A 15,565-nucleotide genomic window follows, 5' to 3' on the forward strand; every position below is an offset into this window, starting at 1 on the left:
AGTGTCTCGGTCTATCAGTGAGCGTCAGTGCGATGTAGTGTCTCTCCATCAGTGAGCGTCAGTGCGATGCAGTGTCTCTCCATCAGTGAGCGTCAGTGCGATGCAGTGTCTCTCCATCAGTGAGCGTCAGTGCGATGCAGTGTCTCTCCATCAGTGAGCGTCAGTGCGATGCAGTGTCTCTCCACCAGTGAGCGTCAGTGCGATGCAGTGTCTCGGTCTATCAGTGAGCGTCAGTGCGATGCAGTGTCTCTCCACCAGTGAGCATCAGTGCGATGCAGTGTCTCTCCACCAGTGTGCGTCAGTGCGATGCAGTGTCTCTCTACCAGTGAGCGTCAGTGCGATGCAGTGTCTCTCCACCAGTGAGCGTCAGTGCGATGCAGTGTCTCTCCACCAGTGTGCGTCAGTGCGATGCAGTGTCTCGGTCTATCAGTGAGCGTCAGTGCGATGCAGTGTCTCGGTCTATCAGTGAGCGTCAGTGCGATGCAGTGTCTCTCCACCAGTGAGCATCAGTGCGATGCAGTGTCTCTCCACCAGTGTGCGTCAGTGCGATGCAGTGTCTCTCTACCAGTGAGCGTCAGTGCGATGCAGTGTCTCGGTCTATCAGTGAGCGTCAGTGCGATGCAGTGTCTCTCCACCAGTGAGCGTCAGTGCGATGCAGTGTCTCTCCACCAGTGAGCGTCAGTGCGATGCAGTGTCTCTCCACCAGTGTGCGTCAGTGCGATGCAGTGTCTCTCCACCAGTGTGCGTCAGTGCGATGCAGTGTCTCTCTACCAGTGAGCGTCAGTGCGATGCAGTGTCTCGGTCTATCAGTGAGCGTCAGTGCGATGCAGTGTCACTCCACCAGTGTGCGTCAGTGCGATGCAGTGTCACTCCACCAGTGTGCGTCAGTGCGATGCAGTGTCTCTCTACCAGTGAGCGTCAGTGCGATGCAGTGTCTCGGTCTATCAGTGAGCGTCAGTGCGATGTAGTGTCTCTCCATCAGTGAGCGTCAGTGCGATGCAGTGTCTCTCCATCAGTGAGCGTCAGTGCGATGCAGTGTCACTCCACCAGTGAGCGTCAGTGCGATGCAGTGTCTCTCTACCAGTGAGCGTCAGTGCGATGCAGTGTCTCTCCATCAGTGAGCGTCAGTGCGATGCAGTGTCTCTCCATCAGTGAGCGTCAGTGCGATGCAGTGTCTCAGTCCAGTGCCTCTCTGCAGGATGTCGGGGACAGTCAGTGGGTCTCAGGGAGGACTGCTGTACCACTATCGCTGTTGGCCGTGTCCTGGCTGCTGCCGATGGTCTCCGTCAGGCTCTTGTCCCCAGTGTGACCCCCCCTCAGCGTGAGGGAGAGCTGCCTCTTGATCTTCCTCATGCGGTCCATCAGGGGGGGCAGGGGGGGGCGGGTGGAAGGGGCTGGGGGGGCAGCCACCGTCCTGTGTGCCTGCAAGGACAGACAGAGAGCTGTGAGCCTTCAGGCACACGCATGTACAGAGCAACACTCACGGCCTGTCCCACGCGGGCCCACACACAGACAACCCCGAGACAAACCGTGATGTGACCAGCACAGCGTGGACTCTGGAGTGAAGACAAACCACACAGCCATGGCATGAAATAGGCTGCAATCAAACCCAGGACCCCAGAGCAGTGAGTCAGCAGTGCTAACCAACAGTCCATGCCATCAGATGGCATTTTATGTAGTTAGATTTTCAAAAGATTTTAGATAAAATATCCTCATAAAATATTCTTCAATTTCAGGCAGCAGGCTTTCAGGGAAATGTGTGCTGCAACTGAGAAGTAGTTAATAGAGAACTCAGCATAAAGGTAATGGCTGGACAGTCAAACTGGGGTGATGCTATTAGTGGACCATCCCTGGGGTCTCGGCCAGGATCACTGCTCTTCCTACTTTCTGTAAGTGATCTAGATTCTATTGAAGTTTGCAGAGGATACCCAACGAGAAGGGCTAAACGCTGTCAAAGCAGCAAAGAAAATTCAAAAGGATAAAACCCCAGGCTGGCCAACACCTGGCAGATGACCTTTAATGATGACACCCATCGCTCCACCGTAAGGATGTATACAGGTGCTGCGTCTAAGAGAGGAACGGCAGGTGTGTGGGTTCATTTCCATTTGCTTTTGATGTTAAAGGACTCTAAGAGTTCAATCATTCTCCCACTGCAATAACAGGGTTTCATACTCAAGCAGCTCTGTGTCCAAACAGCATGTTGTGTGTTAAAATAATTGTTACCGTTTGTTGATTTTACTACAGACCTTTTGAGTTAATTTACAGGATTTGAATTATATCACAGCAGCTTCATCACACACAGACTCTTCCTAACCTGTCTTCAGTCTGAGCTGCTGCCTGGCAAGGAAGCTGTGTGAGAAGAGCAGTGCTGCGCTGCTGCTTCCTGGTGTCCACTGTCACCTGACTGACCAGCAGGTGCTTTAATCCAACATGGACTCCTTTACAAGAGCCCCTGCTTATAAACCCCCCAGAGCTCTCTCCTTCTCTGCCTCTTGCCTCTCTCTCACTCTCCCCTTTGCCCATCACTCTCTTCTGTCCCCTCCTCCCCCGCACCCTCTTGCTCTCCTCTCGTCCGTTCCCCTCTCCCCTCTCCCCCCCCAGCGCCCCCCCACACCCCCGTCCCCGCGGAGTGCAGCTCCGCCGCAGGAATGTCTGTGTATCTTAGCGATGGGTCAACAAACACAGACAGGGAGCCTGACAGGGCAGCACTGCCGCTCACTGGGAGCGCTGGCAACCGAAAGGGAGAACGGATCTCGCCTGTTCCCAAACTGGGGAGCTGGGGAAGATACTGGGCATCCGCGGCGGCAGTTCGGGGGGAGCCGAGGCAGACCGAGCTGCAGCAGCTGTCTGATCGCGCTCACAGAGCGGCCTGTGCTGAGGATCTGTCACCACCGCGCCACTGCTCGGAATGTCAGTGGTTATTATTAACACCGATGGAAATAACTCCACCGGTCAACAGCGGCGCAGTCCATCTCAGGTTTTACAATTGTGGGCTCGGATATAAATTACAGTGGTGAAATAATGATAATAATAATAAACTTTATTTTATATAGCGCCTTTAAAGGTGGCTTCTCAAAGCGCTTTACAGGATGACAATAACAATAAATAAGAAGACTACAACAATAAATAAGAAGATTTCACAAGATAGGAGACAATTATAATTACAACAATACAACAATAACAATAGAGGAGACCGTGGAAGGTGGTACTAAGAAGAGTAGAGGGGTGAAGAATGGAACCAGTTCAGTAAAGGCTTTTCTGAAAAGGAGGGTTTTGAGTCTGGATTTGAAGGAGTTTAGAGAAGGTGACTCTCTAATATCCTTGGGCAAAGAGTTCCAGAGCTTGGGGGCATAGCAGGAGAAGGCCCTGTCGCCCATACAATGTAGACGGGCTTGGGGGACGGTAAGGAGGGCAGAATTTGAAGAGCGGAGGTTGCGAGGTGGGGAGTAGGGCGATGAAAGTTCAGACAGGTTCAGACAGAAATCAGAAGAAAAAAAAAACCCATCTCACCACAAAGCAGCGAGTTCACTCATTTGAGAGCCCAGGTTCCCGTGCTGCCGTCTCTGTTCCCATACATTTACACCGTTTGAGACAGAGGTTCTGTAACCTGGTATCTCAGATTAATTCATTCTGTGCATCATCTTAATGCCTGCAGGCTGGGGTGAATCAGTGATTCACATTCATTCCCCTTCAGAACAGCTCCCATTACCAGTCTCAGTACCAAGGGCAGCTCAAAACCACTTAAGATGACCGCAGTCGGCACTGGTTCAATCAATATTCAACACAACAGTCTGTGAAGCTACACCTTCGGCCAGCATGCCTGAGCACACTGGGTACAGATGAGGGCAGTGCCCAGCCCGTCGCCATCATCTGCTTGTCACCAGTTTACCGATCCCAGGACCCAGTCATGACTCTTCCCCAACACCCCCCCGTCTGGGACTCGGCCTGACTGGGCCGTTTGTCCCACCCTCCCACTGCCCTCCTGCGGTCAGGGCTGGACTGTCCTGTGAAGATGTCCTTTTTCCTTGTGTCACTGGGAGAGGCTTCGCCTAAGAGTGCAGCACAGACCAGAGTCTCTTCCCGTTCCTCAGTTATGAACCTGAAGCTCCACCCCAGCACCCCCTAATTCAACAGGCGAACCGGTGAGTCAGGACATCGCAGAGTGATTGGCAGTGAGAAACAGCTGGCTCTCCGCGGGTGAGACCAATAAAGAAGCAGAGGAGAAAAGCCCCTCATTCCTGCTGACAAACAAGGCCCTGCCTGAAGCACTGCACAAAATGCAATACTTTGTATTGACTATGCACTTGCACTGCAGTACTTTGTACTGCACTTTGTACTGCAAAGGAAAAAGAAGAGTGCTACGTTCTGGGTCCACTGTAGCACTGTGTGTGTGGAGTCTGCACGTTCCTGCCAGGTTCACAAGGGTCGCCTCCAGCTGCTCCAGGTTCCTCTCTCCTGCTGCCTTCAACATTCTGCCCAGGTGTGCTGGTGTCTAAGTGCTGAACTGCACCTGTGTGTGTGTGCTCTGTGATAGGGCTGGGCTCCAGCAGGAATGAGCCCCTTTCTGATAACAGCTGGATGGAAGAATCCCAATGCAACAGTTACAGAACCAGGGTTCAAATACGCAAAACACAGCACAGGGCAGCAAAGGTCTGTCTGTTTATACAGATTCAGAATTAACCACCTTCGCTCATTTCAACTCGGTTCAATTATCAGAGTGGGCAGCTGCTGTTTTTATGAAATTGCTTGACCTTAGCTCAGAATTTCTCTTACAGAACACCACTACTCAATCAATACAGCTATCCGCATTCCATTTAAAATATAGTTACATTAACATTTAGACTGTAGCATTTGTATCAGGCATCACCATATTTTCTAACAATATTTTCTACTGGGTTTTCAATATTTGTTTATTCATTATTAATGAATAGTCAATTACTTTCCACGCTAGTGTCTGCATATTTGTTCTTTCTAAGTCCTAATAAAAGTAAATGAGATAAACGTGTCTGTTTAAACACTCACATCTCTGTTGAAACGTCCTGCTTTACCATGCACTTGGCTTGGGCATGTCTGTTTGGGTATGAAAAAACGGACTATTTTCTCATAACAAAACCGGCTCTGCACATACCCCCAGAGAGAGACTGGCTCACGTGAGATGGGGGACCGATGGGAGTTTATACTTGCAGAAAGCAACCAGAACAGGAAGACTGTTGACGGCAGGGTGTGCCCACACACACGTATACAACTGAGACACCAGCTGACCTAGCCAGCACGTCTCTGGGAGTCTGGAACAAACTGCAGCACCTAGAGGGAGCCCACACAGAGGAGCACAGCATGCAGACTCCACGCAGAAGGAAAGGGTCCTGGGGGGGAGAGGGGGAGAGGCGAGCGCTCAGCTCGGGAAAGACCGGAAGAGGAGGGGACAGGAATGAGAGAGCAGAAGGACAGAGAAGCAGGGAGGGTGTCCTGGGGGGACCGTGCTCCACTACAGCAGCAGACTGACGCATCACTGCACATGCTTCTAAACCCCGGAGAACACACGGCGACTGCTCAACACTCCCTCTCCCAGCCCCTGCTGCACACCGGCCCCTCACGCTTCAGCATCACAGCGCTCAGTAGCTCAGTGCTGGTGACGAGGCGCACTGTGTGTTCAGTAGCTCAGTATTAACGCCAGGCTCCACAGCGCTCAGTAGCTCAGTGCTGGTGACGAGGCGCACTGTGTGTTCAGTAGCTCACTATTAACGCCAGGCTGCACAGCGCTCAGTAGCTCAGTGCTGGTGACGAGGCGCACTGTGTGTTCAGTAGCTCACTATTAACGCCAGGCTCCACAGCGCTCAGTAGCTCAGTGCTGGTGACGAGGCGCACTGTGTGTTCAGTAGCTCACTATTAACGTCAGGCTGCACAGCGCTCAGTAGCTCAGTGCTGGTGACGAGGCGCACTGTGTGTTCAGTAGCTCAGTATTAACGCCAGGCTGCACAGCGCTCAGTAGCTCAGTGCTGATGTAGTGTGTATCCTAAACTGAAGCAGGAGCCGAGACTCAGGAAAAGCTGCCAAGTCTTCTGTAACAAAGGGCCCATTTATCACAGTGAGTTTTGGCTGAGTGCTCCCAACCTGAGAGAGGAGAGAGGGGTGACTCTTCATCTGCGAGTGCGTGCTCCCACAGGCTGTTTAAACCACCCCCAAACCCAATGGGAACTCCTCTCCTGGGCTCTATACATCACCTCAATATAAACAGCAAAAAAGTTAAACAGTAAATAATTCTCCCTCTCTGCCTGTCACTGGGAGAGACCACATGCCTGCTGGCACATCAGTGAACATGGTTACATAACTGTGCTGCAGAGCTCCAGGCCAGCCAGCGCTGTCCATCTGCATCCCTCACTCTCTCCATCTGTCCGCCCCTCTCCCGCGCTCGGGCCTGGTCTCTCTGACACCCCACCCCCTCGCTCAGGAGCCGTGTAGGCGAGGAAGTACGTTTAGAGCCTATACCAGGAGGCCTTTAACTTTACACAAAGGGTTGTAGGGGTCTGGAACGAGCCGCCCAGCCATGTCGTTGAAGCCGATACCCCCCCCTGGCCGGATTTCGAGCGACGGCCAGACTGTGTACAATGCTGGTCACCGCGGTATGGACAAGATATTGCTGTCTGAAGCAACCGAGCACATCCCAGGGGCCAAAAGGGAGTAGCCTATCAGGCTGAATCTAGTCTTATACGGAGGACTCCATCATGAAACGAAATGGAAGTGTATTTCAAAATAAGAACAGAAGGAGCCCCTTTAAACTACCGGTTTTTCAGGCTGGAGGAGACCCTCAGTTCAATCAGCTTCTAACTCCACAGGGCCAGACAGACCTCAGAGCCTCCTCCCACTTGGAAACCTTTCTTATGTTGTATGACCTTGCGTTCCTAACCCCTGCCTCACTTTCATCGCTCCGTTCTCAGAACCTGTCTGGTACCGGCCCGGTAGAGCACGGGTCGTGGCGCAGAGACGACCAAGGCAGGTCCGCGGGTCAGAACCAGCCCCGAGCCGCCAGGGCAGCTGGAACCTTCGATGACCCCAGAACAGAAGTCCGGTGTAACCTGATGCCCAGACGGGGCTGGGCCAACACAAAAGCCCGAGTGAGAGAAAGCTAAAAACCCTTCCTGCGGTGTTGAGAGCCGAGGCTGCCTCTTGCAACATGAGACCTGGAGCTCTCGGAAACGAAACACAGCCCAGCAGGGCCACCGGGGGCATCTCTCGCCTCCAGAAGAGCTCGCCCCACCCCCCCGAGCCCCACACCCAGCCTCTGCCCTTGTTCCTGTCCCGTTCACACAGCCCCCTTCTCTACACGGCTCGGGTTCCCACAGGTCTGCGGCTCGAGGGCTACAGGATCGCGTTTGTCTGAAACCCTCTCATCCCTCCCCTGTACTGCGCTGCAAAAAAAAAATGTTAAACAAGAAAATGTTTAACATGTCGGTGAAAGGTCAGAGCCTGGGCTGAGGGAAGCAGGGGTCACGCCAGAGGTCAAAGTTCACATTCTTGGAATGCATGAAGGCTTGGTTTTGGGCTGCTTTAGTTTGGCGTTGTCTGAAGCCCCGTTTGCACACTATTAACGTGGATCACGCAGAGTCTGTCAGGGCAGTGCGACCACAGTCTGACTGCGGGGTTAAAAAGTCAAAGGTCGAATGTCAGGGAGAGTTTGCGAAAAGGCTTTCAACTTTTTTTTTAAATTTTAAAAGACAGATTCAGCCCTATTTTGTTGTGACAGGCCAATTGGCATACTTAAAGAACAGTCCCATTAGAACAGGGGCTACAGTCCCAGTACAGCGGACCAGTTCTGTAACAACAGGGGCTACAGTCCCAGTACAGCGGACCAGTTCTGTTCTAACAGGGGTTATAGTTCCAGTACAGCGGACCAGTTCTGTTACAACAGGGGCTACAGTCCCAGTACAGCAGAACAGTTTCAATACAACACTGACTATGAAAGGAAACCTCACATCAGTTAGGACATGCTCAGATTGACATTCAGGCTCCTGTGTCCACAGGACTCCACCACTCCCTCTCCTTAAATCCCCACTCTCTGTTCCAGGCTCTCCCCCCGACCCTCTGTCTCCCTCTCTCCTGAGGAATTAGGGAATGAAGCAGCAGGACGGAGCAGCTGTTATGCCACACTGTCCCTCTCAAACCCTGGCAGGCGTGCAGTATGAACAGCAGGCATTCAAACTAATCGGCAGCGCTGGGGATCAACAGCAAGGGGCCTTCATCTGAGACACATGCCCTCACACACAGCAGATTCTGCCACAGGCCTTTCACACCTGCGACCTCAGCTTTCCGCCTGATGATGTCACGGTCACCCGGTTGACCTCGCGCCCCAGTACGTCTCATTGCCCGCGTCCGGCTTCGCAGAGGCACAGCAGCTCAAATAGGGGGTCTGTCCAGCCTGAGGGGTAGACCCCCGCGTCAGGGAGCTTGTGTGTGCGTGACATCAAACCAAGCACAAAACGGAGCACACTCCAACACCAGCTTTTTATCAGGCCAGGTCGGGATGCACAGCCGAGCAATGGTGGGAATTCTCTTCGCAGGCCCGCCCGAGCGGCAGACGGCACTGGTGAATTCCGGCACGCAAGAGCCGGCCTTGTGGTTCCGACTTCTTCGAAGCCATGGGTACCGAGCGTTTCCCCGACCGCGGGCACGGCGCACAGCTGTCTCCACCTGTCCCGTGGCCAAAGCCCAGCTAGCCCCCCCTGGGGTGACCCGCCAGGCCCACGACCCTCGGACCAGCGCCAGACACAAAGCACCCCGGGGCTCTGAATGCCCACCTCCTCCAGCACCCCAGGGTTCTGAATGGCGGAAACACCAGCTCTCACCCTCCTCTTCCTCTGAGGCAGGCCAAAGGCAGAGCCCAGAGAGAGATCCTTCCAGCTCCAAAGATCAGGGGAAGCTGACTAACGAATACAATCACATCATCCCTCTTTTTTTAAAAACAGAAAGCGTGTCCAATTCCTCTTCCTCCCGGGTGCCTGGTGATCCCGGGACAGCCCCGCTGGGGCGGGGGGGGCAGGGGTGGGAGTGAGGCACCCTCTCCTCGTGACTGACCCCATCCCCGCCAGCGGAGCTGCAGCGTCTCGTCCGGTCTCGTGCCCGAAGACGTCTCCATGACGACGCTGCCCTCGGGGGGCACGGGCCAAGGTCACGTCACCGCCTCCCCGGGGCTGGGGCCCGCGACCCCTCAGAGCCCCGAGCCCCGGAACCACGGCGCCTGGACGGCGTCACGCAGCGGCACCCCGCGCGCCCGCACACACGCGCTGGACCCGTGACGGCACCCCACGCCCGTGGGCATCGCAGACAGGAGCGCTGCGGGCTGGAGGCGCTGTGACAGACGTGCTCGCCTGCCCTGAAAGAGCAGCCGTACCGCAAACCTTAATACGCAATAACGACATTAGTTCCCAAAGTGCCATCCTAAAAGAGCTATTCATTCCGGCTTCACGACGCGCTGTCATGAGTTAAACACGCAAGACAGTCATAACGCACGGCCCTGTACACCTCTCCGCCGGGGACCAGCCTCACAGTCCGTCTCGCACCTGCAGCCCCCGCTCTCCGGAAACCGAGCCACGCGCGTCGCGAGCCCCGGCGGCCAGCCTCGCGCGGTCCACGCGAAACCGTCCAGCCCGGGCGCGTGCGCCGCCGCCGCCGCTGCTGCTGCTGCTGCACCGGCCCGGAATGCGTGCGAGCGGTCCTCGAGAGGGGGGGGGGGGTGGATTGCGAGCTCGTGCAGGTTAAAGACCCCCACCCTCCATAGAGGGAGCCACCTTCAAAAAACCTACCACCCCCCCACTCGGGGTATCCCTCCGGCCCTGGGTTCCAGGCACAGGAAAAGGGGGGGCGAGAGATCTCGCTAAACTCCGGACCCCGAGACCACGACCCACGACTACCCGCTGTGTCTTTGACAAACGCACCCCGCCGACCCCCCCCCAGGCACCCCAAGTCCGTTTGAACACACGAACATCGCCGTCCCTGCGCAGCCCCGCCGGCCCCTGTGCGGTTACAGCCGAGCGACGAGGCGGACGGACAGGTTCTCCTCACCAGCCCGAGCCCGGGCGTCCGGAACCGGGCCGAGCCCAGACTGCGGCACACGGCACCGGCCACGTTTCAGCCCTGCCGCTACCAATAGAGGGGTGGGGGGGGAGTTATAAATCACGGCACTTGTATTACGTCATTATTATCCCCATGAAACAGTGGTCCAGCGCGCTGCGGAGACTCGGAGACCCCCGGACCCGCCTCCGCCGACCCCCCGGCACGGAAATAACCGCCGCGGGCGCGCAGGAATGCGCTTTTATATATAGCCCGCCAGCAGTCGGCGGCAGGTATGCGGGCGATTCCGTTACTTGGGAGCCGACGCGGAAAACACCTCATCCTGCGGGACCTCGCCGTGGAAAGCGGGGCAGCAGGAGGCTGACAGAGCCTCTGCCCAGCCCCGCCGTCCAGCTGCCCCGTGCACAAACACGGGGGCAAATCCGCGCCCGCAGACCCCCCCCCCCCCCCCCCCACCGCCCGCAGAGAGAGAGAGAGGGAGAGGGGAGAGATCTTACCCCGCCGCGGGACGTCTGCTGCCCTGGCTGCACGGTCTCAGTAATGTCCCCGGGCCGCTGGCAGCTCCCAGTAGTCTTCAGCCATGGTCCGGCAGGCTCCGACAGGACGCGGATATCCCCCCGACCTCCGGCAGCTCCCGAGCCGCTGGTGTTTTTCGCGAACTGCGGCACAGCTGGTTTTCTGTTCTACCCCCTTTCCCTAAATCCTGGGAGCGGAGGGGGGAGACGGGAACAGCCGCGAGTCACAAAAACCTGGACTGAAACACGCACGGGGGGGGGGGCTGCTCTCGTACACCCCGACCGAAATATTCCACGCCGTGCCTCACGTCCCGGGCTGCTGCGCTCCACCGATTTTCCCGTTTTGATATCACCGCTCACAACCCCGTGCCCGGCTTGTAACTCGCCGATCACTGTGAGGTTTTCTAACCCCCCCCATCCCCAGACTGACACGTCCCCTCCCCCTCCTCTCCTCGTCGGTGCCCGGCGATGGTACGGCCCGAATTCCATTAAGAGAAACCAGGGACGTACCATCTGGTGAGGGCGCAGAGGGGGAGGGGGGCGGTCGCGTCACTGGAGAATGGTGGAACAGCCTCGTAATAATCTGCGTCACAGACGTGAGGATCCCGAACCCCGGTCTGGTGGATTAGGAGCCGGGGTCATACCGAGCGATTTCACGTGTCCAGAAAACAGGGGGCCAGAACCCGAGTTCTGTAGTCCCCCAAACCTCCTCTCCAAGCCCATAATTAAAAATTTCGGGGGCTCCCCTTCTGACGGAGAGCGAATTTTGCGCTGTACGTCAAGACCCGGAGTTTAAACAGAGACGGCTTGAAATGGGAAACAAAATAGAATTTCATGCGTAAATCAGACCTAGACTCACGGCAGATGCGGACTAGGATGGTTGTTGGGTTTGTTTGTTTTTTGCACTGTTACGGCGATGGCTTATCTAAGGAATCGTGGTAGCGAGATGCGCGACAGTCTCCCTACATATTTCACACCGCGAAACTCCGTCACTTGAAGATGCACACCGGCAGTCCGAGCTATTCCGAGTTCATACTGACCACACTGTCGTTACTCCCCAGGATTTGGCCTTCAGCTCAACACCCGTCCTCCTTAAAGATGATCGGAACCTGTTCTAATACCGAAGAGAGAAACCTGGTGATCTCGTTAATCACCAATAAGGATGCCTTCACTTGCGATTCGGAACCGAGCACATCGAAAGATCCGTTGCCTCAGCTCGGAAAGGGTTTACAACACACCGCTAAGGCCATTAAAAACAAAAACTCGTCGCGGAGCTGTCACGCCCTCAGTGAGCTCCGCAAACGCTTTTAGACTTTTATAGGTCGCGTAAAGCAGATCGAGGGAGAGACGTTAAAGAGATCACTTTAAGGGTAGATCTCAGTTATTTCAAAGCGTCCCGCACAACCGATAAAGTTAGGAGACGTTACCCCCCGGCTGCTTCAGGAGAATGAGACCCTTTCTGAGAGACAGCAGTAACGTTTTGAAAAGGAAATGTTACTCGGTTGTCGCATTGGACGATTTTCATTTTCTAATCTCCCGTGTAAGAGAGTGTTGTTTTCGGCTTTTAATAGGGACAACTGCTGTAAAAAATAAGAGGTAAATAGTGAAGTTTGAGTTTCCTGTGGAGTTAATCGGCCGGAGTGAGAAGCCGCAGCTTGCAGTCACTCTGTCCCTCGCAGACGAGCGATTCTGCACTTTTTTCCCCGCTCAGAAGTAACGTCAAGCGAAGCAAAACGGGTAAATCCGTACTGAACACAACGCCCGAATCGCACGTGTAGATATTGTAGCGCTCTCGGGCTCACGTGGGTATGCGCCCTCGCCGCTGCCGCCTCAGGTCGGCCCCCCACCGCTGGGGACTCGAACCCGGGCTAAGGGGAGATTTCCCTGTAGCTCAACTGACTGGGTCCCTGTTGAGTGACGCTGGAGGCCCGGGTTCGAGTCCCTAACGGTGGGGGGATGACCTGAAGCGGCGAGGACGCTACAATATTAACCATACTCGACACCTGTGGCTGCCTGGAAGTGTAGCCTTTTGTGGACAAGCAGCTTGGAACGCGACTGCGCCCACTCAGCGTGCCTACAGGATGTCGACCGGGGCACCTGCCTTAGCCACGCGGATTGAGGGCTTCAGAGAGCAGGCGGACGAGGAAGAGAATCTACAGAACCAAAACTATTATTCCAGACAAACGGGATTTACAAGTGCTAATTCAGTTCTAACGTCTAGGGTATGTAAATGAAAGCTTGCCTAAAGCACAATAGATTGATCCCGTGAGGGAAATTGCAGTGCAACGGCAGCTTAACAAAGTCAAGCACAGCACAGTGTAACGAAATGATACAACAATACCATACAGTCAATACAGTCAGTGGGAAGTGCAGTAGAAGGAAAAAAATGGATTATACAGAGTTGCTCGCAGTACAAAATATACAAAAGGAGACCCGAAACTACTGGACACAGCAAGATGTATTGCGCATTATAAATATATTGCACAACTCCCCAGCATATCTTGCACATAAAACAGTTGTAAACAGGAAAAAACCAGATGGAAGCAGAGTTTTATGTTTAGTCCAAAAACAGGTCAATGTTGCCCCTGCCCAGACACACAGTGGATGCGTTGTACAGTCTTAGGGCAGAAGGCAAGAATGACCTCCTGTAGCGCCCCCTGTCGCACCGTGGTGGGATCAGCCTATTGCTGAACGTGCTCTGGAACAATTTTGGTGCTCTCACGATATTTCCTTATCAGTGCGTTTAAACTGTCCCATAATGACCACTCATATCCATTTGGGTCTGGGGGTTCCCTCCTATATGCAAGATGCAATTGATTAATTCATAGACATGATTGATTCATTATTCAATCTGCATCTCTCATCTCATCTTTCTTTATGAAGATGGCTCCTCCTCTCCTGCTCAGGAGAGGACAGTTAACATCTGAATAAACCCAGCCCTGGAGATTCTCTACAGGAGCGCCCCCACTGAACACAGCAGCTGTGCTCATTCTGGGAGGCAGAGTGGAAAAGCACGGAGCAGACGTGTGTGCATCAATCACTTGGGAAAAGGCCATTTAGGGGACAAATTAAAAAGTGCCAAATGACATGGAAACTGGCACACTGAGCTGTGAACGTTGAACAAGCACTCCCAACGTTATACAGAAAGAATTAAAAAAAACGTATCTGTCAGGTAGCTCTGCGATTTTCCCAAAGGGCAAAAGTGCACATTTAATATCTCCAGTGCTGCAGATGAAACAAGGCAGGGCACCTCACAAGCCCTTGTTCCTCTGTGTGTGTGTACACTTCACAAGCATTTTTTACTCTGTGTGTGTGTGCTCACAAGCCCTTGTTCCTCTGTGTGTGTGTTCTCACAAGCCCTTGTTCCTCTGTGTGTGTGTGCTCACAAGCATTTGTTCCTCTGTGTGTGTACTCACAAGCGCTTGTTCCTCTGTGTGTGTGTGCTCAAAGCACTTGTTCCTCTGTGTGTGTGTGCTCACAAGCACTTGTTCCTCTGTGTGTGTGCTCACAATCCCTTGTACTTCTGTGTGTGTGAGCTCACAAGCCCTTGTTCCTCTGTGTGTGTGTGCTCAGAAGCATTTGTTCCTCTCTGTGTGTGTGTGCTCACAAGCCCTTGTTCCTCTGTGTGTGCGCTCACAAGCCCTTGTTCCTCTGTGTGTGTGTGCTCACAAGCCCTTGTTCCTCTGTGTGTGTGTGCTCACAAGCCCTTGTTCCTCTGTGTGTGTGCTCCCAAGCCCTTGTTCCTGTGTGTGTGTGCTCACAAGCGCTTGATCCTCTGTGTGTGTTCTCACAAGCCCTTGTTCCTCTGTGTGTGTGCTCACAAGCCCTTGATCCTCTGTATGTGCACTCATAAGCGCTTGATCTGTGCTCTATGCATGTGGTGATGAGATTGCAGGTGACTGGCGCAGTAGGGCAGTGCGCTGTGTGCCCAGAGCCTGGGGGCGCTCACAGAAGGGAAAGGTCACTCTGTCAGAGCTGGCACAGGATGAACAGCACGCAGAGACTCCGCATCAGGGCTCCTCTTCGTCCGTGTGTTTCTCGCCTGCCTGCTGGCTTCAATACTCAAGCGATTGTCGAGTGTGAAACATTAGAAACGTAAAAAAAGAAGCCTTCAAAGGAAGGGTCCTAACCTCACCACATCCTAATACACAGTTACCAGGGCAGGACGTGATCTTGCTGTGATGGACTGTGGTAAACGCACCCACAATGTAATTCTTTTCCAGCTGAATCTCCAGCCAGCTGCCAGTGAATCCCTGCACATTTCACGGCTGTGTTTATTCCTGCTCTACCTGATTTTAAATCTCTGGTCAGCCCTCACTGGGCCTCTTCACAAGTGTGTAAAAGGAAGGAAACACAAACCAGGGGATAAACGCAGAAAACCTCAGGGAAGCGCACTTACAAACGAGTACAGGAGGCACGTCCTCACACCTTACCCCGAGAGTTGTGGGGTTCAGAAGCGAGCGGCCCAGCTGTGGTGTGGAAGCTGGGATTCCCAGAGATGCTTCCAGAACAGTCTGTATGAGATCTCCCTGGACATCTTTGTCCTCCTTTGAGCTCCTGCAATCACATGACTTGCCTTACAGACACCCGTCAGCTTATCCACTCAGCACAGCCCTTTATGCCTGACACCATCACACGGAGATTTCAACAGCGCCACATACCCGAAAACACAAACATACAGCCAACGAAGAAATGTTCTTAGGAGCACTTCAAGAACCGGCCACCAGAGGGAGTTAAGGCTCCGTCACACTTTCTTTTGTTGCGCCCTCTGGTGGCCGTTTCCAGCAGTGCTCATGAGAACTTGTCTTCATTGGGCGTATTTGTATACCGGTATAAACTTACTGCTCCAAAGTACAGCTTATCAAACATGGATTTGAATCAGGCTGCGAGCTGGGAGAGCGCCCTGTGTTTGTGCTTGTGACTGTGTGGGAGGGCCTGGGCTATACTGCGTGTCAGGAAAGGGAAAGAGGGAGGGCAGGAGGTGG

At 54.1% G+C, this 15,565-nt stretch overlaps 1 protein-coding gene across 10 annotated transcripts in view; it reads right to left on the minus strand.

Moving 5' to 3' along the window:
- Nucleotides 1-12,024, minus strand: part of cdk16 (cyclin dependent kinase 16) — a 28,515-nt gene extending 16,491 nt beyond the window's left edge. For 6 of the 10 annotated variants that reach the window (XR_015933761.1, XM_088623734.1, XM_088623728.1 and 3 more), the window contains exons 1-2: nt 10,563-11,018; nt 1,242-1,422 (exon numbers count right to left, since the gene is read on the minus strand). Coding sequence is in view for 9 of the 10 variants with exons in the window: in XM_088623734.1 (XP_088479860.1) it covers nt 1,242-1,362 (121 nt within the window). In the remaining variant the exon portion in view is untranslated. Of the gene's footprint in view, nt 1-1,241; nt 1,423-10,056; nt 10,075-10,562; nt 11,020-11,620 lie in introns of those variants that run through there. The other 4 variants (XM_088623729.1, XM_088623733.1, XM_088623730.1 and 1 more) reach the window with 4 other exon arrangements.
- Nucleotides 12,025-15,565: the final 3,541 nt, after the last annotated feature.

Source organism: Lepisosteus platostomus, chromosome 3 (genome assembly GCF_059453375.1).
Source record: "Lepisosteus platostomus isolate fLepPlt1 chromosome 3, fLepPlt1.hap1, whole genome shotgun sequence".
NCBI lineage: Eukaryota > Metazoa > Chordata > Actinopteri > Semionotiformes > Lepisosteidae > Lepisosteus > Lepisosteus platostomus.